This window comes from Rhinopithecus bieti, unplaced genomic scaffold, assembly GCF_001698545.2.
Source record: "Rhinopithecus bieti isolate Rb0 unplaced genomic scaffold, ASM169854v2 scaffold_1103, whole genome shotgun sequence".
Lineage (NCBI taxonomy): Eukaryota > Metazoa > Chordata > Mammalia > Primates > Cercopithecidae > Rhinopithecus > Rhinopithecus bieti.
Genome location: NW_016803302.1, coordinates 734,906 through 762,355, shown reverse-complemented (window position 1 = coordinate 762,355; position 27,450 = coordinate 734,906). Strand labels below are relative to the sequence as shown.

Sequence of the window (27,450 nt, the reverse complement as noted above, 5' to 3'; positions counted from 1 at the left end):
TTCCCTGGATTTTCAATAAATTCTTTGAGTAGCATAATACATCTTTTATCATTGTATCCCCTTATCAATATTGCAGACTTTTGATGATTTGAACCAATTTGATTAATTGCCTACAATGTATAAAACTTTCTAGGAATTCAGAGACTTGATTCTTTCATTTAAGAGGCTAAAATATAGCAGGAAAGGTAAGATATTTACAAATAAATGCAGGCTAAGTTAATATACGATAGAAACAAAGATTTTGAAATTTTACAGGAAAGAGAGATCTGTTTGATAGATTGTTTTTACTCTTGTCATCTTGTAAGCATTGCTGTAATTGGGTTTGATTTTCCCTATTAAAGTAATTTCACATGACAGTTATTTTGTATAGAAAAATCTTCCCTTTTCATCTTTTCTAAGAGTTCGCATGAGTCTCTGGAGCATCCACTACTTTTCGCTTACCTATTTTTGGATTGTTTGGGGAAAGGGGTGTGTGTGTGTGTGTGTGTGTGTGTGTGTGTGTGTGTGTGTGTGTGTGTGTTGAGTAATTATCCAGCCATGTTTACGCCTTATGACCCTGAGTGACCACATTCTTTGGAAGCTTACAAATACATGTAGTCAAAGGAAATTTATCTTGGCCTTTTAAAAAAAAAATGCACTATTTTTCCCCAATTTATTGTATATTTCTTTTTAAAGATTACTTATCTGGATGAAGACATAGTAAAACCAAATGCAGCATAAATTTGAAGTGACAAACTTGGTAATTTCTCAGTTTCTCACCCAAGAGTTATTTTGTTTTGTTTTGTTTTGTTTTGTTTTGTTTTAACCATCCACTTTGTGAGTGGTTTTGTCAATGCTCCAGGTCATACCCACAAAGTCTGGGCAGCTTCTAGAATATCCTTGTATCATGGCTCTGAGATTTCCTAGGGCATAAGTTCAAGTGACTTGCCCTAGAAAAGCCACTCAAGTAATTCATGTTTTTTTTCTGACTGCCTTAAGGCTGTGAGCCCAGATGAAACATTTTCACTTCATTTTGCATTAGGTGTTATTATTTAGATGACTACTTGGATATGAGGAAATGGTTTCTTAAGGGAGAATTTTTTTTCCTATCATGAAGCCAACATGAAGTCATTGTAGAGTACCTGAAAAATGCACAAAAGCACATAAAACAAAATATTGTGTACCAAAATTCCGTAATTCCACTACCCAAAGAGAACCACTGGCATGTACACATTTTGTGTACAACAAACAACAACAAATATTGTGTTTCATGTTAATATGCAACATAACTACAATACCATTATCATACCCTTAAAACAAAAAATAATTCCTTAAATCATCAAATGAGTAGTCAGTGCTTTTTTAATTATTTGTTAGGTTGGTGCAAAAGTTACTGTGGCTTTTGCCATTACTTTCAGCGGCAAAAATCACGATTACTTTTGCACCAACCTAATGTTATGCAATTAACACGCTATCACTGTGGAAAAATTATAAACTAAGAACAAATTGTAATTTCTGTACACAGGGATAGTGATAACGTTTTTAGTATCTTTCCAGAGTTTTCTACAGTAGTTATGTACTTTGTAAAACAGCTTTATTGAGATATAATTCTCATATTCTACAATTCATTAAAGAGTACAGGCCAGTGGTTTTTAGTATAGTCACAGAATTGTGCAACCATCGCCACAATCAATTATAGTACATTTTTATTACCCCCAAAAGAAACCCCAGTCAGCAAACATTAGCAATTACTCCCCATTTACTCATAACCACCACCACCCCCAGCCCTAGGCAATCACTAATCTACTTTCTGTCTCTATAGATTTGCCTGTTCTGGCCGTTTCATATGAATAGAATTAGACAGTATGTTGTCCTTTGTGACTGGCTTTCACTTAGCATAATGTTTTCAAGGATCATCCATGCTACAGTAGGTATCAGTACTTCATTCTTTTTGATTGCCAAATAATAATCCATTTTGTGGGTACACCATTCCTATGTACTTTTCATAAAAATTATATTGTACCAAGTGACCACTAATGGATAAGAGGTTTGTTTTTGAAGTGATGAAAATGTTCTAAAATGATTGAGGTGATCTTGCACAACTCTAAGTGTACTAAAAATCATTGGTAAACTGTAAATGGGTAAATCATATCATATATTAATTATATCTCAATAAAGGTGTTGTAAAAAAAAAATGTTTTTGAGACAGGCTCTCACTCTGTTGTCCAGGCTGGATTGCAGTGGCATGATCACAGCTCACTGCAACCTCTGCCTCCCAGGCTAAAGCGATCCTCCCCGCTCAGCCTCCCAAGTAGCTGGGACCACAGGCGTGCACCACCACACCCAGCTAATTTTTGTATTTTTTTGGTAGAGATGTGGTTTCACCACATTGCCCAGGCTGGTGTTGAACTCCTGGACTCAAGCAATACAACCACCTCACCCTCCCAAAGTGCTGGGATTAAGGCGTGAGCCACTGTGCCCAGCCAAGCTGTTGTAAAAAATTATGTCACGCCACACTGGCTCTTCATAAACCACTTTTTTTAAAACTCAGTAATATTATTTTCAAAATATAGCTTTTAGTGACCCTATGATTTCTATTTTATGTAACAAATCCCCTAGTTTAGACATTTAGATTGTTTCCAGTGATTTTGCAATTATGCCAAAATACTATGATGAGCTTCTTAGTACCTAAATTTATTTGCCTTTTCTAATTATTTCATGAAAAACGTTTTGAACTCTTTTCTGGTGCTCTAATATGTTTTCGCTATAAAAATTTCTTTCAGCTTTATGGACCTACATGGTGGTTTTCTCTCTGAATTCTAAATTTCTGTTTGATGCCTTATAATAATGTTCTTAATTTTTCCTTTACCCTTAAAAATATTTAATAGGCTGAGTATCTGAACTGAGTAGGTAAAGCTCTCTAGGCTAAGACTCAGTTTCTTTCCTAACCTCAATATGTTAATTCAGCAGAACAGGAAACATCTATGTATGTATTTCTATAGTGCTGTTATTTAGGAGAGGCATCAATGGTTTAATTCACAGAAGTCAGTCTATTAAACAATTATGTACAAAGGTTTGATGAACACCTTGACATTGTTAGTGTGAACCTAAAAATGTCCTGAAACTGGTACATTCATCTTGAATGCCAGCTGTTAGGCTATGGAACTCACAAGTTTGTGTGTACCCACTGTTAAATAAACAGTTTCTAAATGTGGTCACCGAGCAATTTCCTTCCCCTGCCTTCATACCTAAGGAGAAATTTGCATCTTGTGATTTATTATTTGTTTCCTGGCAAACAAATACTTCTACAAATAGTCCACAGAAGAACCAGTATTTTCAGAGTGATGACCATTTGAACTTTTTGCCATTTGCTGAAGTAACTTGTGTTTGATGGTAAATTTTTCACATGCATTTACATGGAGCTGACTGAGCCGCCTGCTGGGAAGTTGGGACGCTAACATGAGAATCTTGCCTTGCTGGGAAAAGAACATAAATTAACCCAGGGAGCTTTGAGCATGTGATCAAGGTTGGATGAATGCCACTTTTACCTAATTACATGAGACTTTGAATTGTGGAAAACAAAGCCCAGCTTACAAGAAGTCCGAATGAAATACTGATTTTCCTCACTGACAACTTTTCTGAGGGGAAGAAAAGACCCATCTTTCCCTCCAGCATGAAATTGTGAAAGACCATGAATTGCCACACTCAGAGCCAGCTAAGAATGCACATTCATCAGAGTGTCAGCAGCAACCATAAATTTTGCCGGCTAACTGGACTCGAGAGTAAGTGAGTCATTTGTACCAGAGCAAAGCTCCCGTCGGAGGCACATCGCGCGCCTGTTGAGCAGCCAGCCAGGTAGAATTGGGAGTCCTGCTCGCAGCCATCACGGTCGGAAGCCTTCAAGACGAATAGATTTGCTACTACTTCAGGAATGCCAGCAGTTCTGTTTTGCTTTGATTTATGTTTCTGTAGTTATAGAGAATGTACATCTGCCTCACATAACTTTATCTAGTCTTTTTGGTGTCACTTATGTCCTTGTTGCTTTTCCCCTGAAATCTTTCATTTGCATCCCACAGACCCCCTCATTCTTTTGTTGTGGTAATATATATATATAACCATATATATATATAAAACCATATATATATATAACCATATATATAAAGCCATATATATATAAAATGAAATTTACCATGTTAACAATTTTTAAATGTACAGTTTGGTGGCATTAAGTACATTCACAATTATCACCACTATCCATTTCTAGAACTTTTTCATCTTCCCAAACAGAAACTCTGTGCTCATCAAACAATAACTCCCCATCCTTCTGCACTTCTGCCCCAGGCCCTGGCTTTATCTCTTCTACTTTCTGTCTCTATGCATTTGCCTATTTGAGGTACCTAACATAAGTGGAATCATATAATGTTTGTTCTTTTGGTGACTAGCTTCAGTTAGCATAGTGTCCTCCAGACTCACGCATGTTGTAGCATGTGTCAGAAATTTGTTTCTTTTTAAGGCTGAATAATGCTCCATTGTGTGTGCAGACCACATTTTGTTTATCCATTCATCTGTCAGTGAACATTTAGGTTGTCTCTACCTTTTGGTTATTATGAATAATGCTACTCTGAAACTGGTGTACAAATATTTGTTCCCTCAATTCTTGTTAAATAAAATTTTAGAACTGCCTTTAAGAGATAGAGGGACTAAGTTTAGAACCGAGATACAGAAACAAGAGGATCTTGAATTAAGATTAAACATCTTGGGGCCGGGCATGGTGGCTCATACCTATAATCCCAGCACTTCGGGAGGCCAAGGTGGGCAGATCACTTGAGGCCAGCAGTTCGAGACCAACCTGGACAATTTGGCAAAATCCCCTCTCTACTAAAAATACAAAAATTAGGCATGGTGGTGGATGCTCCTAATCCCAGCTACCTGGGAGTCTGAGGCCTCAGAATCACTTGGACCTGGGAGACGGAGGTTGCAGTGAGCTGAGATTGCCCCACTGCACTCCAGCCTAGATGACAGAGTGATACACTGTCTCAAAAACAACAACAACAACAAAACCTCTTGGAAGTAATGCCTATGTCCTGTAGTTATAGAGAATGTAGCTTCCAGAGTGACTGGCCATCTATGGGATTTGACAAATATTAAAGATGAATAATATAGTAAGAGTGGTTCTTTTTACATCCTTTCCTTTCCTTTTGTTTTTAACTCTAGGACTTCAAAACTAGCGTTAAGCTACAAAAATCCTGTCCCTGATAGATGACCTTAATTTTATGATTATTAACTTTTTTAGAGATGATGTATTGCTCTGTTGCCCAGACTAGAGTGTAGTGATGTGATCATAGCTCGCTGGAGCCTTGAACTCCTGGGCTCAAGCAATTTTCTCACCTTAGCCTCGACCTTAACTTTAAAATGAGGATTTGCTTGGAGAATGAGGAAACTTCACTTTTGAAACACCCAAGATCCTCAATAAACAGTGGGAGAAGTTTTGTTGTTGTCTTAAGAATAAATCATAATATGTATAATTTTGCTTTTGAAGGGTTTTCTTTTCATTTTAGAGATAGGCTTTCTAGATGCAGGTATGCTAAATCATCTTTGTCTTCCTTAAAGTGGCAACAACATTACACTTTTTATAAAATCAGCTGTTTTAGGTAATAGACATTCAACTAGTTAATTTCTGATATGAGATAATAATGCAGCTGTGTTGAAATAGTATTTAAAGGTACAAAATTCCCCCCATTAAATTCTCAATGACTTTCAAATTACTTCATCTGTAGGCATTTCATCTCCCCTCTTTGTACAGTGTGGTTTTGCACACATCACTTGAAGTTGTCATGGAGCTAAACAGCTTACTCTGGGACATGTCTTGATCCTGCTAGGACTGAATTGGGTGGATATGTTGATAACTTAATTATTGAGTTATTGTGGCCTGAGAGAATTTATACACCTGTTGAATAACTTCTTTTTAAGCATCTTATTCCCTGTTTTCAGGGGAAAAAATAATTGAAACCATTGCTTGGGAAGTATGTTAAAGTGCTTGTATGCAATAGATGTTAACCCTAATCTGCCTTGTTCATAGCATTATAGTTTTTCCATTCTGAAATAATTTTACAAATAAAAAAGGCAAAATGTAATATATCCAATTCAGTATTACTAAGATCACACTATTATAAATTATAGGTTTATAGTGAAAGAATAAAAATGAAAGAATGAGAATGTTAATTGCATGATAATGTTTTACTTACACTCTGGTTCAAGAGTTTCTGAAATTGCATTTGCTAAAAGATGGCAGAGCTACGGTTCCAACTTTGGCATACTTAAAGGTGGGAATGGAAGTGTTTTTTTCCCAGGAATCCTGAAAAATTATTGCTTGTTTTGTCAACTCATTCTTGGTTAATCAAGAATATTGCTAATAGATTTTTCACACCTTTTCAGCTATGCAGAAGGGAAAATAAAATGCCCAGTTTGATAATAAGTGGAAAACAGCTGGGGTCAGCTCTCAAGATTCCAGGGAAATGAGCTTGGCGAGAGTAATTAAGACAGTGGTTCTCAACCCTGGCTGCATAAAAGAATCTCAGGCATCAGCATCTTTAATCTCCCCAAGTGAATCCAAGTCAAGGTTGAGAACCACTGATACAAGAGGAATTGGAAAGGGAAACTGAGTTAGGAGAGTATTTTGATAGTCTAATTTAGAAATAATCAAGACTTCAATTAGAAAATTAGCAGTGAGATATCTAGAACTAGAAACTACAGGACTTCTTTTCCATTCAAGGGAGAAAAATGAAGCAAAGATATCATCTTAGAAGTGATGTTTATAACCTTGCAACTGGATGAGGTTGCCATTGAGGAGAACCAGGTAGAAATCTTGGAGAGTTATCCACATTTGTGGGTGGAAGAAGGTTTAAAAAACAACAATAATAATAAGGAGAATGAGTTGACTATGGTGTCAGAGGCTATGGACTGAGAATTTTCAGGTATTTTCATGAATATCTCAAGAGCAATTAAGAACAGTATGGTGATACAAAGTATAGAAAGCTTCATAAATGTTTTCAAACATACTACTTTTTTGGAAATATTTTCTTAAATATATACTTATTGGGTATCTTCAAAGTTGTACTTTGTAAAGGTACAACTCTACAAAGTTGTAGTCTTGGGATCGAAGAAAGGCAACCAGACTTAGGAAACAGGAAACAGACTTATGAAACAGACTTATGAAACCAGACTTACGAAACAGGACACATAGGTTGTGGTCCCAGCTCTCCCCCTTCTAGCCTGCTGACCTTGGGTGTACCACTAGCCCAGTTCTCATTTTCCTAATCTGATAAATGGGGATGACAGTGTGTGCTCTGCCTACTGCAAAGTTTGTTATTCCCTTTAACTTAGACAGCAAGTGTGAAAATGTGTTTTTAAATATATAGAGAATTATACCAATAATGTGTTGTAGTGGTAACCTTTTTGCTGATGTTCACAAGCACTTTAGTACTGAGACACTTTGGACAGTTTGTATTCCCGGTGAAGAGGTAGCATAACACTAGTCTCAGGTAATCCTCTCTTGGGGGAGCTCACCATCCCACAGGGAGGACGAGATAAGGAAATAAATAGCTGTAAACATTAGGGCATACATCATATGAAGGCAGGAATTGTATTGCTAATGTATTCCTAGTGCTTGAAACCTGGTAGGCTGTCCTAATATTGATGGTATAATGTAATACAAGGTGAAAAGCTATATAAGTAAAACGCAATGGTAATTTTGAGAAAGGAGAGATTCTAAACCTGGCACATTGCCTGGATCATAGTCATAGACAAATATATGATGAATTAATGCGTAACAGTTGGGGAAGGGGTGCATTGCCCCAGAAAGCTACTTTGGTTAGCGTGCAGCAAGAAGAAGTTGAAATCATATCAGATGCAAAATTTAGAATTAGCAGCAAAGGAAAAAAATGGTTTTTAAATCTAGAAGACTCTAAACTACTCAAAGCCAAGTCCATGAAAGTCAGAGAAAATGGTGAGGGTCAGAGGAGAAGCCCTCTGGAATGGTGGTATGCTCAAGCCGATCATTTATTCACTGTTTTGGTTACAACTGCATCTCACACAAGAGCAAGGTGTTGCTTGTATTCAGATGTGTACCGGTAATCCATGTACTGCAATGTTCTGTTTTAAATGTGGCGAGTGAAAGGACTCTCACCATGTCATCTTCCGTCTGTAGGAATAGATCATCTCTATGAGAGGGCGCTTCACATCCGCAAACTCCTCCTGACTTTGCCCAGGTCGGTCCTTATAGTGATGAGGTACCTCTTTGCCTTCCTCAATCAGTAAGTACCTGAATGCTGTGACAAAAGGCCCATCTGAATTCTGTCTTTGTTCTCGGATCCTGCAAAATGTACATTGGGTTCCATTTATCAGCAGCGTCAAAGAGAAAAATGATTGAATATAGACTGAAGGTACATTTTTCCTCAGCAGATCAACGTCATTGATAGATTAAAGCCCTACCCTGGATGTAGAAACTGTAGCCACAAATGCAAAGATATTTAAATATTACTTAAAAAAAAAAAAAAAAAAAACACTTTTCAGTGAAAAGTGTTATTCAGTGTTTTCCAACTTCCATCCAAAACTGTCATGAATGTTTTTGTCAAAATGATGGAAACTGGCTGTTCATTGCGGAAAATTTCTGTGACTTTTTAATATTGTAGTTGGGGATGGAAGAAAATCATAGATGAGAGCTGTACACAGATCCAAAAAAGAATTTCTGCAAATTCACTGTAATGAGACCTTATCAAGAAGAAACTACCTCAAAATGTTCTCTTAAACAAAGTAACAAATCTTTTAAATTACTACATAATTTTCAAAGAACTTTATTCTTTTAATTTCGGCAACTTGATTTTCAGCTATGCTACTTCCTGCTGTATGGGTTCCATTATAAGAACAGCTTCCCCACGTCCTACTAAGAATCCCCTTGCTATTCAGCATTTCAGTTAAGCAGCTGGAAATAAAGAAATGCAGGGGCATCAACTTCTTGAATAAACTTGGGGAAATGCCTTCTCATGCTAGCATGGATTCTCCTTTCCTAAAATTCGGGTATTTTCTTTTCGGTATTTCATGGGACATTTGGAGTTCTCAAAAGCCACGGTGATTTATTACAATCCTGCTGACTAGTCCTGAAATCATACCCACTCAGCTTGACCCCAGGAGCCTAGTATCATACAATAGGGAAATGTTGGCAGAGAACCATACAGAATGAAACTCTACTGCTGACCTGTGGTGCCTAAAACATTCACAAATGACAGTAGCAACCCCTTTGTACATTCATCACCACTAGAAATAAGCAGTATCTAGAGAGATAGGTTTAAACTATGTTTAGGCTAGACGCTGTACATTTTTACCTTTAAGGAAACACAGTCACTCAGGCAGTTTTAAAAATCCAGAGGCTTGCCTGTTCCCGCCTCACCACCACCACCACCACCACCACCACCACCACCACCACCACTACCACCACCACAATACCCCAGGATGGAGTACCTTGCGTTCCTACTGGCCCCCTCCATACCATTCCTACCAAATCTTCCTGACACACCTGAACAAATTCCACTGTGAACTAATAATCCACAATGGACTAGGAAAGCAGTCTGTTAATTAAGAAAGTTCTCAAAACCTGAACCTAACTCATCATGCATCTCAGAAGAATGGCAAATGCACCATGGGTGTTGCTGGCATTGCTTCCAGTGGTTCTACCCAGAGGCCCTCTGGCTGGTTGCACCTGCCTTCATGCAGACACAATGGCCCAGCCTCTAGGGCAGGATGCTTGGGATGGGGATTGTGAAAAGAGAGATAAGCTATTATTTTACTGCAAAATCAAAACTTGGAAATAACATTTTTACATCAAGTTTTTGTTTGCAAGCCAGCACTAGAGACCCAGAAAGATTAACTGTGTCTGTCTCCACTGAGCTGAAGTATGTCTTTTGGAAATTAGGCCATTCTTATTCAGAATCTCCATTTTCAAGATTCATCCATTTTCAAGATGATCTGTAACATGATCGTTTACTCTTATTGTGAATTTTTTAAAATATTGTGTGTTTGAGAAATGGCAGAAGGGAAAAACATATGTTAGCTGTGGAAATTATGCTTTTGTATTTTCTACTTTCTAGACTATCTTATTTCCAAAAAAGGGTAAAGTATGTCATGTGGTATCTCAGTTTCTTTGTATCTGTCATCATCTCACAAAGGTAGTTGAGTCTCCTTTTTCTCCTTCCATTTGTCATATGTTCACCTGGATTTTACATTTCCTTTCAAGACTGACATTCTATACACTGAAAGATAACATATCTAAACTCTCCCTAGAGCAGGGAGCATAGCACTAAAGAGCTGGCTTATTTTGAATCACTGTGAAAATATTTCACAAATACCCATTGAATAGAATGTAGAAATTAGTACTAGACAACTGGAAATCTCCCCTACAGTTTGCAAGCCTTGCATAGAGTAAGAGAATTGAAGATTCTTTTCCCCTTTTCTTGTATTTATAATGGCTTCTGTGACACTGGTTGTCACCTAGCATTGATTGTCTTACCCAAAAGCAGATTATAAAGCCTGGAGTTATTTGCTCCTTTCAGTAGTTACAAAGAAAAGGTTCTTTGTTTTCTTCTAGGCTTTCTCCAAGATTTATAGGAGAAAACTACAAATCTGAGATATATTTGAATGGAGAGAAGACAATTTTAAAGACATCTATAAAGCTTTATGGAAATCCTTACTGTGTATCCCAAATTTACTTGAGGAGCATTTAGAGCCTGACTGTCGAATTTGCAAATAAAACTCGTTTACATGATCCTGGTCTCCATTGTAGTGAATATTATATTAAACCCCCTCCTGACTTTGAAAAATGCAACTTAATTAAGCAAATAGGACTTAGAATCCCCTCTCAGTTTCTACTTAGTTAAGGTCATAAGTCATTTCACTTTCTTTGGGATTTGCTGAGCCAATTTAAAGTTGAAGTATCTTATTAAAGTATTGAAGTGTCTTATTATTAAACATGTATGCCCTTTTCTTCTCTTTGTTCTTTTATAACTCCTTTCTTGTTTCCTTTTGTAGTCTATCACAGTACAGCGATGAGAATATGATGGACCCTTATAACCTGGCCATTTGCTTTGGCCCAACGTTGATGCCTGTCCCAGAAATACAGGATCAAGTGTCTTGCCAAGCACATGTGAATGAAATTATTAAAACCATCATCATCCACCATGAGACTATTTTCCCAGATGCTAAAGAGCTGGACGGCCCTGTTTATGAGAAATGTATGGCTGGAGATGACTATTGGTAAGTCTAAGAATTTTAGTCCTCCTCTCCCACCGAAAATTGTGGAAATATAACTGTCCATTTGATTAGAAGAAGGAGTTTCCTATAAGCCACCAATGCTTCCAACTTAAAAGGAAGAAGCACTAACACTTGAGATAAATTTTAGAATACTAAGACCCATGGAAACTCATATTTATCCCTCTCTTTTCTGCAAGGACTCTCATCTTTTAAATAAATCTACCCTATCATGGTTTTGGTAGAGAAAAAGGGTTCTGATGTTATGTAGAGCTATGTTAACTTTTATCATTACATTAAATCAAGAAAAGATAACATATTGACATTTTATTTTTCAGTCTAAATCAGAGGTTTTGGTTTCATATAAAATGTTTTAAATTCTCATTTTAAAGGAGCCCTGTCAACCAAATGTGTTTTCATTCTTAACTTATTTTCATTTTCACTCTTACTAATGAATATAATTCTAACTATAATTATAGTTAGACCTCTAGGTCATTTTGAGTAAATTTATTATATTCATGTATTTTTGAGATAAAATTTTTAGCATGGCAGTATTGCCTCCCATTCCATCCATGTTGCTGCAAATGAGAGGATCTCATTCTTTTTTATGGCTGAATAATATTCCATTGTGTAGATGTACCATAATTTCTTTAATCCATTCATTCATTGATAGACACTTAGGTTGTTTTCACATCTTGGCTATTGTGACTAATGCTACAATAAATATGGGAGTGCAGATATCTCTTCAATATACTGATTTCCTTTCTTTTGGATGTATACCTAGCAGTGAAGGTCATTATGTTAAGTGACATAAGCCAGGCAGGAAAGACAAATATCACATGCTCTTACTCATATATGGAGCTAAAAGAGTGGATCTCATACAGTAGAGAGTAGAATGGTGGTTACCAAAGGCTATGAAGGGAAGGGGAATAGAAAGGATGAAGAGAAGTTGGTTAAGGGCTATAAAAATACAGTTAGGTAGAAGGAATAAGATGGGTGCAGTGGCTTGTGCCTATAGTCCCAGATATTTGAGAAGCTGATGCTGGAAGATCATTTGATCCCAGGAGTTTAAGGCTGCAGTGAGCTCTGATCACACCACTGCATTCCAGCCTGAGCAACAAAACAAGACCCTGTCTCTAAAAAAGAAAAAAGAAAAAGTTGGGCACAGTGGCTCATGCCTATAATCCCAGCACTTTGGGAGGCTGAGGCAGGCAGATCACTTGAGGTCAGGAGTTCGAGACCAGCCTGGCCAACATGGTGAAACCCCATCTCTACTAAAAATACAAAAATTAGCCAGTTGTGATGGTGCATGCCTATAGTCCCAGCTACTCCAGAGGCTGAGTCAGGGGAATCACTTGAACATGGGAGGCAGAGGTTGCAGTGAGCTGATATCGTGCCACTGCACTCCAACCTGGGTGACAGAGCAAGACTCTGTCTCAAAAAACTAAAAAAATTTAGAAGGAATAAGCTTTAGTATTCAGTAGTACAGTAGGAAAATTATAGCTAACAATAATGTATTGTATATTTCAAAACAGAAGAACTGTAAGGTTCCCAACATGAAGAAAAAAATAAATGTTTGAGGTGATAGATATCCCAGTTACCCAGATTTGATCATTACACATTGTATATGGGTATCAAAATATCATATGTACCCCTAAAATATGTACAACTATTATATATCAATTAAAAAATAGCAAAGAAACTTCCATTTCTTGAACCCCTATTACATCTCAGCTGCTTGGTGCACATGATCTCTTTTATTTAGCATAACCACTCTACCAAGTAAGTTAAGAAAGGCCAAGGAGCCTTCCAGTGATTACTAGTAAATCAAGGTTAGGTGTGTGAGCTTCCAAAGCACATGTGAGTCTCCTCACTCAGCAGCCTCCCTGCCCACCTCAGAAACTGCCCTGTGCAGCTGGGATTCAAGAGCAGCTGGAAATAGGTTTGTCTAAATCCCTCCTTCTGGACCCTGCTCACAACACTTTCTTTCCCATTTTCTTACCAAAGATTAAGTAGAAGTGGAATGAGTAGCTAATAATTAAATAACTGAAAGTACTTTTTTTTTTTACTTGAATCATAGTATGGTCATATGCCTTAAGAAAACTGAATTGACTATTTCCAGAAGTACTGTTTTCTAAATTAAGAACGAAACGTACTAGATTCCAGTTCTGTAGCATATTCACCAACTTTACACATGAAGTTCAATTCAAAATATTTACTTGAGTACTTACTATGGGCAAGATACTGACTGAGCTTGGCTCTGGGAAGGTAAATGAATGCAACTCAACCCTGCTAAGACACATGATTTTATTTTCATCATTGTATTTGTTTTAAGGCCAGTACCAAAGGTATGGTTAGCATTTTTTTTTTTTTTTTTTTTTTTTTTTTTTGGAGACAGAGTTTCACTCTGCTGCCAGGCTAGAGCTCTGTGGTGCAATCTCAACTCACTGCAACCTCTGCCTCCTGTGTTCAAGCGATTATCCTGCCTCACCTCCCGAGTAGCTGGGATTACAAGCGTCCACCACCATGCCCAGCTAATTTTTGTATTTTTAGTGGAGACAGGGTTTCACCATGTTGGCCAGGCTGGCCTCAAACTCCTGACCTCAGGTGATCCGCCCACCTTGGCCTCCCGTAGTGCTGGGATTACAGGCATGAGCCACTGTACCTGGCCTGGTTAGCATTTTTAAATATTAGGGCTATGTCAGTAAGCTCTGCTGTCTTGTTCATTTTATAAAAGAGCGAGTTTATAGATGTCTGGTCAGTATTATTTGATGTATTATATTCTAGGACATTTTGTGATCACTACTTTTTCCAAACAGAGTAAAAGTCCTATGATAGTGTTGCAGCTAGTAACGTATGCTTGACGGTGTCCATCTTTTTAAACATAGTGTTTTCTATGGGTACTGCTCATTTTAAACAGGAAGTCAGCAGTGTAGTAGTTATACTTGTCCCCCAACATCAGAAATGTAGATGGGCTTTTACAGTAATATTAGGTTTATATTTGTGGCCCATGTATTCCATTTATCAGCATGCATTTGAGGATTGATGGTGACAGTGTTAAGGAATAAGTTTTAAAAGAGGATAAAATCATGATTCTCATACAGATATACAATGGACATGTGTCAAGAAAGATGGCAAATATGCCACAACCAGTTCAAAGGAGACATCAAAGAACCACCAATTTATATGTAGTAAAGGAATAGTGAAATGAATTGGTAAAAACTGGTCCATCCATAAGGCAATAATCATATTCTACCAGAATTCAACAATTTGTATTTCTGTGGATAAGAATTACTTATAATGCTATCCGTTTTCTACAAGTTAACTTCTGTCTTTATAGAGTTGTAAAATAACCTAGTCAAAGATGAATGTGTGTATCTAATATATATTCCCATAGGACAGCATAATCAATGGAGGCACCAGGATTCCGTTGACAGACTATCCAGTTACTCTTTTGCCCTTATAGAGTCTTATAGTTTTTGTTACAGTAGCAATTGCTCATTATTAAAATTATCTCCGGCTGGGCGTGGTGGCTCACACCTGTAATCCTAGCTCTTTGGAAGGCCAAGGCAGGAGGATCACTTAAGCCCAGGAGTTCAAGACCAGTCCAGACAAAATAATGAGACCCTCATCTTTATAAAATATTTAAAAATTAGCCAGGTGTGGTGGCACACACCTGTTGTCCCAGCTACTTGGGAGGCTGAGGTGGGAGGATCACTTGAGCCTGGGAAGCAGAGGTTTCAGTGATCCAAGATCACACCACTGCATTTCAGCCTAGGCAGCAGTGCAAGACCCTGTCTCAAAAAATTTTTGTCTATTTTCATTTCATATGAATTTCCATTTGTATTCTACAGCGACAGCCCATACAGTGAGCACGGTACATTGGAGGAAGTGGACCAAGATGCTGGTACAGAGCCCCATACAAGCGAAGATGGTATGCTCTGCCCTTATGCTATTATAAAACCAGTCTTTATATCCCTATTGTAAACATTGTTCCTATTGAAATTTTAGAGGCAAAGCACAGAGTGCCTCCCACCTATAATCCCAGCACTTTGGGAAGCCAAGGTTGGAGGATCACTTGAGCCCAGGAGTTCAACACCAGCCTATGCAACATAGTGAGATCCCATCTCTATAAAAAAAAATACAAAAAATTAGCCAGGCGTGATGATGTGCACCTGTAGTCCCAGCTACTCAGGAGGGTGAGGTGGGAGGATCGCATGAGCCCAGGAGTCCAAGACTGCAGGGAACTAGGATAGCGCCACTGCCCTCCAGACTGGGCAACAGAACAGACCCCATCTCAAAAACAAACAAAAGCTAGTAGATAAAAAAATTCATAAAATATGTGTAAGGTATAAAAAATAACATTACAGTGAAAACCAATGGAACCACCACCAAGCTTAAGAACAAAGACATATTATTTCCTTTGCACTTCCCTGATCCGACTGCTTTACTTACCCCCTCAGGAGTAACCACTCTGTTTGTGTTTTTAAATAATTTCTTGTTTCCTTTTCTATTTTCTTAAATCTTCTATAAGTGGGATCATACTGTATATATTTTCATGAGATTTTCTATTCAGTATTATGTTCTTGATGTTCATCTGTGCAGTTTCTTTTAGTTTGACTGTTTATTTTCCCAGTGTATAATATTCCATTGTATGTATCTATTCTGTTCTTGATGAAAATGTGAGATATTTTCTACTTGTTGCTATTAAGAACAGTGCTACTATGCACTGTTATGAACATTTTGAACATGTCTCCTATCGAAAATGTACAGGAGTTTCTCTAGAATGTATGCCTAGGAGTAAACATGTCTTCAGCTTTACTCTATACTGTCAAACTGTTTTTATGAAGACAGTTGCTGCTTATAGTTCCCTAGAGAAGGGGGCATGCCGTGCCATGGGAGGCTACCTGGGGAAGCACCAGGAGGCAGAGGGAGAGTGAAGACCTTGGTGTGCTTTCCACAGGAAGGAATGGGTGAGGCAGGGTAAGCGGCTTTAGGGTTGGCTAGTTGGAATAATTTCAGCAGGCTCTGGGTCATTAGGGGATGTCCCAGGTTGTCTGGTACCTGCCCCTGGGGTGCTGAGAATAGAGCAGCAGTGGCCTGGAGTGGGAGAGCCTGATCATCAAGGTGGTGGGGTGTTGGCTCCAATGGACACGTTGGTGTTTGAAAAGTTTGCTTGTGGGTGAGTTGTTTACTATCTCCAGGAATTGGCTAACCCTAGAGGGACTGTCCCTCCAAGGTCAACAAGGCCCCAGATGTCAGAAGATAAAAGATATGGTTGATAATGTGTTTATTTATCTTTTGTAAAATTCCTATCAAGTCTTTTGCCCATTTTTCTATTGAGTTTTCTGGGCTCTTTTTGTTTGGTTTCACTTGGTTTTGTATTTAGTTGTTTTTCTATTTGACATGTGAGAGTTCTTTGTGGGTCCACGTCAGGTCCTTTATTGTGTATATGCTTTGCAGATATCTTCCGCTGCTCTGTAGCTTTGCTTTTCAAGTGCTTATTATGTCGTTTGCTAAACAGAAGATCTTAATTTTAAAGTAGTTAAATTTATCAATCTTTTCCTTCATGGTTATTTTACTTTGCATCTCCTTTAAGAAATCCTTCGGCCGGGCGCGGTGGCTCAAGCCTGTAATCCCAGCACTTTGGGAGGCCGAGACGGGCGGATCACGAGGTCAGGAGTTTGAGACTATCCTGGCTAACACGGTGAAACCCCGTCTCTACTGAAAAATACAAAAAGCTAGCCGGGCGAGGTGGCGGGCGCCTGTAGCCCCAGCTACTCGGGAGGCTGAGGCAGGAGAATGGCGTAAACCCGGGAGGCGGAGCTTGCAGTGAGCTGAGATCCGGCCACTGCACTCCAGCCCGAGCGATAGAGCAAGACTCCGTCTTAAAAAAAAAAAAAAAGAAAAAGAAATCCTTCTGTGTCTTGAGGTAATAAATAATTCTCCCATATTCCCATATTCTCTTACTTTATTTTGGTAAGAACACTTAAATGTGCAGTACCTTAGTGTTGACCATAGGTACAGTGTTGTTATATGGCAGATCTCTAGAGCTTGTTCACCTTGCTTGACTGAAACTTTATTCCCACTTATTAGTAACTTCCCATTTTCCCCTTCCCCCAGCCTCTGGCAACTACCATTCCACCCTTTGATTCTATGAATTGGATTCTTTTAGATACCTCATATAAGTGAACTTACCTAGTATTTGTCTTTCTGTGTCTGGCTTATTTCACGTAGCAAAATGTCCTCCAGGTTCATCCATGCTGTCACATATGTCAGGATTTCCTTCTTTTTACAGTTTGAATAGAATGCCATTGTATTTACCTATATTTTCTTTATCCATTCATCTGCCCATGGACCTTTAGGCCATTTCTACCTCTTGGCTATTGTTAATAGTGCTGAAATGAACATAGGATTGCTAATATCTCTTCAAGATCCTGATTTCAGTTTTTTTGGATAAACACCTGGAAGTAGGATTGTTGGGTCACATGGTAGTTCTATTTTTCAGTTTCTGAGGAATCTCTGTACTGTTTTCTAAAGCAACTGTGCTATTTTGTATTCCCATCAGCAGTGTACGAAGGTTTCAATTTCTCCACATCCCTGGCAATGCCTATCTTTTCTTTTTGTTTTATGTTTTTTGTTTTTGAGACAGGGTCTCACTCTGTCACCCAGGCCGGAGTGCAGTGGCGTGATCTTGGCTCACTGCAGCCTGGACTTCCCAGCTCCAGTGATCCTCCCACCTCAGCCTCCAGTGATCCTCCCACCTCAGCCTCCCAAGTGGCTGGCACTAGAGGCACATTCTACCACGCCCAGCTAATTTTTTGTAGAGATGGGGTTTTGCCATGTTCCCTAGGCTGGTCTTGAACTCCTGAGCTCAAGCCATTTACCTGCCTTGGCCTCCCAAAGTGCTGAGATACAGGCATGAGCCATTGTGTCCAGCCAACACTTGTTATCTTTTGTTTATTTGTTTCCTAACACGGTGGGATAACCTCATTCGTGGTTTTGATTTACATTCTCCTGATGATTAGTGATATTCAGCATTTTAAAATATACGTGTTGGCTGTTTATATGTCTTCTTTGGTGCCTTATTTATTTATTTATTTATTTATTTAGAGATGGAGTCTGTCTGTTGTCCAGGCTGGAGTGCAGTGGCATGATCTCAGCTCACTGCAACCTCCACATCCTGTGTTCAAGTGATTCTCCTGCCTCAGCCTCACGAGTAGCTGGGACTACAGGCATGGCTAATTTTTGTATTTTTAGTAGAGACGGCATTTCACCATGTTGGTCAGGCTGGTCTCAAATTCCTGACCTCAAGTGATCCACGCACCTAAGCCTCCAAAAGTGATGGGATTACAAGCATGAGCCACTGCATCCGGCCCCATATTCTTTTAAATCCTTTAAGGTTTTGCTTTCACACGTACGTCTTTATTCCACCAGCAATTTATTTGGGGGCATGGGATGAGGTAGGGATCCATTCCCTTTTTCTTTATATGGATACATAATTGTTGCAATTATCTCAGCATTAATTGTCCTTTCTCCACAGCTCTACTTCTTTGTCATAAATGAAGTGTCTTCTTTGTGTGAATTTCCTCCTGGGCTCTATTCCTTTCTGCTGGTCTGTGTGTCTGTCCCTACATCACTGTCCTAATTTTGATACCTTTTAATAAATCTTAATAGTTCATAAAGCAACACCTCTGCTTTGTAATAATTCTTGGCTCTTTGCAATTCCACTTAAATTTTAGACTCAGTTTTTCAAGTTCTTCAGACAAACAAACAAACCCTCTAAAGCCCAACTGGAGTTTTGATTGCCTTTGTATTAATTCTACATATATTAATATGGAGAGAATTGATATCTTTACAATATTCAATATTCCAGTCCAGGAACATATTTCCAGTTATTCAATGTCTCCCAAATAAACTTTTTATTCTTTCTCTGTACAGATTTTTTTCATTTTCTAACTTAAGTTTAAGGCTTAGCATTCACTTTCAACACTTTTACTTTTAATATAAACATTTAAAGCTGTCCATTTTCTCTTAGTACTTCTTTAGCTATATGCACAAATTCTTTTTTTATCTCTTCAGCTGTAACTAATCTGCTTTAAGCATATCCATTGAATTTTATTTTGAATATTCTTTTTTTTTTTTTTTTTTTTTCCTGAGGCAGGGTTTTGCTTTTCTTGCCCAGGCTGGAGTGCAATGGCACAATCTCGGCTCACTGCAAACTCCACTTCCCAGGTTCAAGTGATTCTCCTGCCTCAGCCTCCCAAGTAGCTGAGATTACAGGCATGTGCCACCATGCCTAGCTAATTTTTGTATTTTAAAAGAGACGGGGTTTCACCATGTTGGCCAGGCTGGTCTCAAACACCTGACCTAGGTGATCCACCTGCCTCAGCCTCCCAAAGTGCTGGGATTATAGGCGTGAGCCACTGCGCCCAGTCTTTAAATATTATTTCTTTCTACAAGTTGTATTTGGTGGGCTTTTATATCTGCTGCTTGATCATTTTTTATAGTCTCTTGCTGTTTATTCATCAGCGCTTCCTATCAGAATATGTGTCTGATAATTTTCATATGTCTTCCCAAATTTGTTTTGTTGGCTCTCACTCATTGAGTCTTATTTTCCACTGTGTTTGTAAATTTTGTACAGATTTCTTGGAACTTTAGGCTCAGCGGAAGGTAGATTCTTCCAGAGAGGGTTTTGGACAACACTGAATTTTGGCTTGAGGTTTTCAAACTACCCAAGTAGTGCAAATTTAAACTGCAAACCTACCTGAGAACTGGAATGTGGATGGGATTCTCAGATGATTTGTGTTAAGGGTTTAAGATAGATTATTTCCTTAATGGGAGTGGAGGGTGGGGGAGATGGTTACTATCTATGGAGAGGTATTGAAAGCTACAAGGGGATAAGATTTCTAGAACTAGATGTTCTAGAACTAGAAGTGTTGTAGAAAGTTCTACAACACAACACTAGAGTGAAGTTCATTCTGAAACTGAGGGTGTAATTTTCTGAGGATGGGGAGGAGGGGAAGAGCTTAGATTCCTAACACTGAGCAAGCCCTGGACTTAATCTCCTATGAAAAAAAATTAAAAAGCTTAAGGTGACCAGGCTAGAACAGTGCCCTCAAGGCAAAATCTGACTCATGTTCTAATGTTCTGCTTACCCCTCTGGGTTCCCACTTTCATTGCATTTTGGTCTTTAGTATTCTTTACTGTCTTGATAGCTTACTAATGCAATTACAAACATTGGTTGTTTGCTTTTAAATACAGCATTTTTCATTGATTCTAGCAGGAGGGTAATTAAGTTGTCTAGTGTCCACTATCTGCTAAAAAAGAAAGTTTCTTTGTGTCTTTTTTTTTTTCTGTGAGACAGGGTTGCACTCTGTTGCCCAGGCTGGAGTACACAATCTTGTGTATTGTGTATCAAGTGGCACAATCTTGGCTCACTGCAGCCTCAACCTCCTGGGGCCAAGTGATCCTCCCATCTCAGCCTCCTGAGTAACTGGGACCATAGGCATGCACCACCATGCCTGGCTAATTTTGTATTTTTTGTAGAGACAGGGTTTCCCTATGTTGCCCAGGCTGGTCTCAAACTCCTGGCCTCAAACGATCCTCCTGGGATCCAAAGTGCTGGGATTAGAGGCATGAGCCACCCATGCCCCGCCTTCTTTGTGTCTTTAAAAGTAAAATCAGTTGACATTTTCTGAACTCAATTTACAAGACATCCTGTAAAGTGAGAGCTTCTATTTCTGTGATGTTGCTCTTTTTTTTTTTTTTCTTTTCCTTTTCTTTTCCTTTAGAGACAGGGCCTTCCTGTGTTGCCCAGGGTGGTTTCAAACTCCTGGCCTCAAGCAGTCCTCCTGCCTCAGCCTCCCAAAATGCTGGGATTACAGGCGTGAGCCACCATGCCCAGCCTGTGATGTTGCTTTTGAAAGTCTCTGAGTCCTACTTCTGCCACCATCCTTTCTTTTGGGTTTCTTTGTTTCTCTGCATGGTTTATTTCTTTTTCACTGCTGCCTTCTCTTAGGTGTTTCCGTGCTTTCCCCAGAGGCCAGAAAAGCCAGGACAAAGCCAGCTGTCTCTCTTCCCAAACATGAATCTCAGCATCATGCCATCTGCCTTTTACCTCTTGACTATAAGAGAGCTTTACCAAGTGGTCTGTGTTTAGATAACATTTTGACCATGTTCACCTGATTTTTCTGGAAAGAAAAACATTGCTTACAAAGGACAGATAGATATTCTCACCGGCAGCCAACCTCCAAAGTCCTGTAACTAAATTAATAAGAGTATCAGTTATCCTTTGATTGCCGAGATACTGCATTTTTTTCTCTGTCATGGATCACTAGAGAGAGTAGCTTTTGTTTCTGAAAGACAGGCTGTCACAGAACAAAACCACAAGGACAATGGGTAACAGATCTAGCAGGAAAAATGTCAGCAACAGCAAGGTCCCAAAGAGAAAGTGTGATCACATTTTATATAATATTACAAGAAATGGAAATATAAGACTTGACAGCACCGGGCAGTCAGGGAATCAACTGTGCTGAATTGTGTTCCCTTTTGCACAAAATTATATTACCCATGCAGGAAAACTAAGTGATCATGTTGCACTCTCACTATTATTGTTATTGATAGCAGCAGTAGCAGCATTCTATGAAGTCTCCGCAGGACCTTGAAGTACTGCGAGGCACTCTGTATGAAAGAGGCATAGTGTACTGTGCCCTGAGATTGATTTGCTCTGCAATGACCAAACTAAGATGTGTGTAAATAGCTTATTGATTGACACTTGACTGTGAAATAGCTCTCACGGGAGTAGAAAGGGTAAAAATAATGAAATTGCTGAGAATTACTAGTTGATGTACTAGGATTGCCAATAAAATGTTCTGCTGATTTATCTGGTCATCCTGTCATAACCTGACCACATTTGAATAAATAAGCAGAGTCTGATAATCCTGATACTTGTTTCAAAACAATGGCGCAGTGACTCACGCCTGTAATCCCAGCACTTTGGGAGGCCGAGGCAGATGGATCACGAGGTCAAGAGATCAAGACCATCCTGGCCAACTTGGTGAAACCCCATCTCCACTAAAAATACAAAAATTATCAGGGCATGGTGGCATGTGCCTGCAGTCCCAGCTACTTGGGAGGCTGAGGCAGGAGAATCGCTTGAACCCAGGAGGTGGAGGTCACGGTGAGCCAAGATCATACCACTGCACTCCAGCCTGGCAACAGAGCAAGACTCTGTCTCAAAATAAAATAAAATAAAATAAAGCAAAATAAAATAATAATAGTAAGAGGAGATGATCATAGAGGTCGTGATTGTGAAATTATAATAAAATTTGTATATATATGTTGAATAGTCTTAACTATGTTGAATGGCCAGCATTGACAGTGTGTGATTGAATGTCATTAAAGAACATTAATGGTTCTGTCTTTATTTCTCTGTGACATAAGTATATGTAGACTGTATACTGTATCATGTGGTATCTTTTAATTTTTTTAATTAAAGCCAAATATAAATATGTGGGTGTGTTCACACAGGAATTTGCAAATTACATGTCCTGAAGTTCTTGTAAATAAATTAGCATGCCACGTCTGTAGTCCTAGCTACTTAGGAAGTTAGGGTGGGAGGATCGCTTGAGCCCAGGAGCTTGGGGTTACAGTGAGCAATGAGTGTGCTGCTATATCCAGCATGGGTGACAAAGTGAGACCCTGTCTCAAAAAAACCAAAAACTAGCATGTCTTCATTCTTCCATGGGATGTTTCTTTCTTTTTCATAGGAATAACTGGGGTATCTGTCATCTCAAGTCAACCAGGATTTATTCTTTAAGTTTTGAACAATAATAAGATCATTCCCTTTAAATGTAAAGTTATAGTCCCTCCTCTATGAAGCAGACAGATAGATGTTTCATAAAGCTGCTATTTATATTGTTTTAGTAAAATATAATTTGGGGGAATACCAGAGTGTTAACATATAATCTAAAAGTTTTATTCAATTGCTAAAGGATTTATTTATTTATTTATTTATTTATTTATTTATTTTTATAGAAATTAGGTCTCACTCTGTTGCCCAGACTGGTATCGAACTCCTGGGCAACCCAGTGATCCTCCTGCCTCGGCCTCCCAAAGTGCTGGGATTACGGGCAAGAGCCACGGCGCCCAGCCACTAAAAGATCTAAACTGTTGTTTTAAACATTATCCTTACAGCTACTTTGTTGGGAAGTCTGCTCTGCAGATTACAGTGTTATGGTTCTGCGATACAAAATATTATTCACCTCAAACATTATCCACTAGAGGCCGGGCACCTATAATCCCAGCACTTTGGGAGGCCATGACTGGAGGATTGCTATGTTGCCCAGGAGTTTAAGACCAGCCTTGGCAATGTAGCAAGACCCTGTCACTATTTAAAAGAAAAAAAAAAATTATCCAAAGCAAAACGAAGGGGCATTTTTATCTTTATTTAAAATGTTTCGCTGAAATTTGGCCAGGGCCTTTATATAATAAGGTGAAGCCTAAGCTTTTCAATATGTTTGTTGGTTTTTATGCTTTTGCCTTCTATGTCCCAGAGAATTTTGAATTTATCAAATGAGAAAGAAGCCCAGCTGTCTGTCCAAGAATTTCTCATGCAATTATTACAAGTACAACGGCTATTGCAGTAAATTTTTGGAAGAATAAAGTCTTAAATGGGAAGGTTTGCTACCAAAGGGAAATAGAAGACAACTTCCTGGGGAATTTTGAGATAGGCAGTTTTAATCTCTTCTGTGTACACATATTCTAGAGTATTTGGAAATGAAAACATGCTCAGTTTTTAGCAAATGATGTATTGTTCATTGCATAGGCATATTCCTATAAGCATATGACCCTTGCCTTGGCCCCTTTTCGTCCTATTTATTATTGAAGAGAAATTTACTTACCTTTGTTGATTACAGGGCTAAGGATGAGGTATTTGTGGGAGAGGGGAGCAAAGATCATAAGGCCTCAAATTGAGGAGCTTCTTGCAATAAGATAAATCACAAAGAAACACCTCTTTGGTTACTGAGTTTGTCCTCCTGTTTGCCTTCAATATTTGTGGTCAGAATTAGATCAGAGCTGAATTCTAATTCTAAGCCTAGCAGTTGATATCTTTTTTTTCCTAACTTATTATTTTGAAATCATTGTAGAGTCACAAGCTGTTGTAAAAAAAACAATACAGAGAGATCTCGTATACCTTCTGCCAGGTTCTGTCAATAGTGATATCTTACAAACCTGTAATGTCATTTCACAAGCAGGAAATTGACAATGATACAAACCATTCACTATATAAATGCTTCACCAGTTTTACATGTACTCCTTTGTGTGTGTGTTTACTTAGATCTGTACAGTTTTATCACATGTATAGCTTTGTGTGACCACAACCAATAGTCACGATAACAAATGGCTCCATTACAAGGAACCCTCATGCTACCCTTTATAGCCATGGCCGCTGCCCTCCGTCGCCTTCCCATCCCCAACCTCTGGCAACCACTAATATATTCTCCATCTCTATAATTATGTCATTTGAAGAATGCTATATGAATGGAATTGTATGGTATGCAATCTTTTGAGATTGGCTTTTTTTCACTCACCATCATTCCCTTGGATATCTTTTGATCTCAAGAAAAATAAAAATTTTGAATCTGTTTTTTTCATTTGGATAGAGGGCAGTTTAAGGTATATTTGTTTCATGGTTAAGATCCAAAATTTGTTACTGATACTAGAGAAAAAAAAAATTGGGATTACCATCAGTGTTAGTATGAAGATCTGATAGTGCCAGAGAACACATGGGGAAATTGAATATATTCACATGCTATTTATTGTGATTTTACTTGATTTTTTTTCTTAAATAAGCCGGTAAAGCATAAACTTCCTAATGTTCTGAGATGGCGATTTTTTTTCCATGTTATAAATGGTATTAACATGTTACAAGGAAATTCCATCAGTGTCATCCATCAGTGTCAAAATCATATTGAAGCAATTGTGGAGGATATTACAACCCAAGGAGAGATTTTATATATCTTATTGCAAAGTTTAAAGTATTTTTTATTTGACTGTCATTATATCTCTGATAAGAGCTGTGGAAATGCAGATCCAATGTTCAGTTTTCTTTGCCAGAAAACCGATGACAGCAAGATAATGTTTTTCTGTATCTTCTTAAACAGCCTGTTTTCTCCTGCCTTGATGATGTGTTGATGACTGTGTTCAGTCTAGATATTAAAATGGTCTTGATTATTTTTAAGCCTCATGTAGCCCTCACAGATAGGATACCATGCCTTCCTAACAACCCTGTTTCTCACTGTTTTCTGGTGTGTTCGTTGTAGAATGTGAGCCAATAGAAGCAATAGCCAAGTTTGACTATGTTGGGCGGTCCGCCAGAGAACTATCCTTCAAGAAGGGTGCCTCCCTGCTGCTGTACCACCGCGCATCTGAGGACTGGTGGGAAGGCAGGCACAACGGGATTGACGGGCTGGTGCCTCACCAGTATATAGTGGTGCAGGATATGTGAGTAGTCTCAACTTTGATTGCCTGAGTGCTCCCAGTAGAGGACTCCAGCCATTGTTCTTAAACTGACCTTGGTCTTGTGAGAAAGGAGCAGAAGGGATTACAGAGATAAAACTTCAGAGCTAGGCACAGTTCCTCACCTTGCCAGTGGCTCTTTGCTAACAGTAAGTCAGGGCCCAGGAGGTTGGGAGCAAGAACTCGGGGGAGACATCCTCTGAAGCTTTCAGATTCTTAGAAAAATAACCTATGCAGAGAATGGCATTAAGAGCTGAAGTGACATTGGTAATTCCAAAAACAGCAGTGCTCTTCTCTTGATGTCTGTTTACCGTTTCAATTCCAGATTCCCCAGCGGAAGGACACTGACCTAAAGTCAGAGGGAATCATTGCTATGCTGTTTTTTGTTTTGTTTTGTTTTTTGCCGAGGAGAAAGCTCTAATTTCAAAAGTATTTAAAGACATGGGAAGACAGTCATAACATATTAAGTGAAAGAAACGGGTTGCAAAATAATGTGTAGTCCAAAAGTAGCTTTTTATGGAAAAAACAAATACAGGACACAAAAGGTATACAGTGACTGAATGATTCAGCCTGATTTCAGAAGTGTTAAAATGTGTATCTCAGAAGCCAAGAAATGCGTGTATATACAGACACATAGTCATATATATCTGAAATATCTACATATAAATATATTCATATATAAAATAAATTTGCATAAATATCTGTACAGTCATGTACCACACAATGACATTTTGAGCATCAATGGACCACATAGATGACGGTGGTCCCATAGGATTTAATATCCTATTTTTCCTGTACCTTTTCTATGTTTAGATATGTTTAGATACACAAGTACTTGTTTACACCATTGTGTTATAACTGCCTGTAGCATTCAGTACAGTAACATGCTGTGCAGGTTTGTAGCCTAGGAGCAGTAGGCTCCACCATATAGCCTAGATGTCCAATAGGCTCTTCCGTCTAGGTTTGTGTAAGTGCACTCTGTGATGTTCCCACAATGATGAGATTGCTTGACAACACATTTCTCAGAATGTATCCTCGCTGTTAAGCAACACGTGACTGTAATATAAATGCCATACATATGTATGTGCACACTCACAGATATGTATCCTAGGCGCAGAATAGAAGATGGAGGAGGATATTTCTTAAAATTCTAACAGTAGTTGTCTCTGGATGTTATATTATGGGTGATTATTTCACTCTTTTTTGTATAACTGAAATTGCTGTTTTACCTGTAATGAAATTATATTGCTTTCACAATGAAAAAAGTTATTTTAATAAAAGAAGGTCTTTCATACATAATGCTGTTTCATCCATAAATGCTATCACGTAAATTTTTGTCTCCACTCATCTAGCAAATTTTGTAAAATTTGTAAATCTAGTAAATTTTGTCTCCACTTATCTTACTGTTTCAGGGATGATACGTTTTCAGACACTCTGAGCCAAAAAGCCGACAGCGAGGCCAGCAGTGGGCCAGTCACGGAAGACAAGTCCTCATCCAAGGACATGAACTCCCCGACAGACCGTCATCCTGACGGCTATTTAGCCAGGTAGGTAGAGCCTAGGAATCAGGCCCCTAAGCCTCTGCTCCTCCCGGGGCCATAAGGAGCCACTGCACCCTCAGCCTTGCAGTACTGCCCAATGTGATAAGCT

General features: G+C 38.6%; 1 protein-coding gene across 1 annotated transcript in view; it reads left to right on the top strand.

Moving 5' to 3' along the window:
- SRGAP1 (SLIT-ROBO Rho GTPase activating protein 1) overlaps positions 1–27,450 on the top strand; it is a 317,403-nt gene that overhangs the window by 271,480 nt on the left and 18,473 nt on the right. Inside the window, exons 17-21 of the mRNA XM_017872537.1 lie at positions 8,186–8,291; positions 11,059–11,283; positions 15,132–15,211; positions 25,605–25,785; positions 27,213–27,347. Of these exons, the coding sequence (XP_017728026.1) occupies positions 8,186–8,291; positions 11,059–11,283; positions 15,132–15,211; positions 25,605–25,785; positions 27,213–27,347 (727 nt within the window). The remainder of the gene's footprint in view (positions 1–8,185; positions 8,292–11,058; positions 11,284–15,131; positions 15,212–25,604; positions 25,786–27,212; positions 27,348–27,450) is intronic.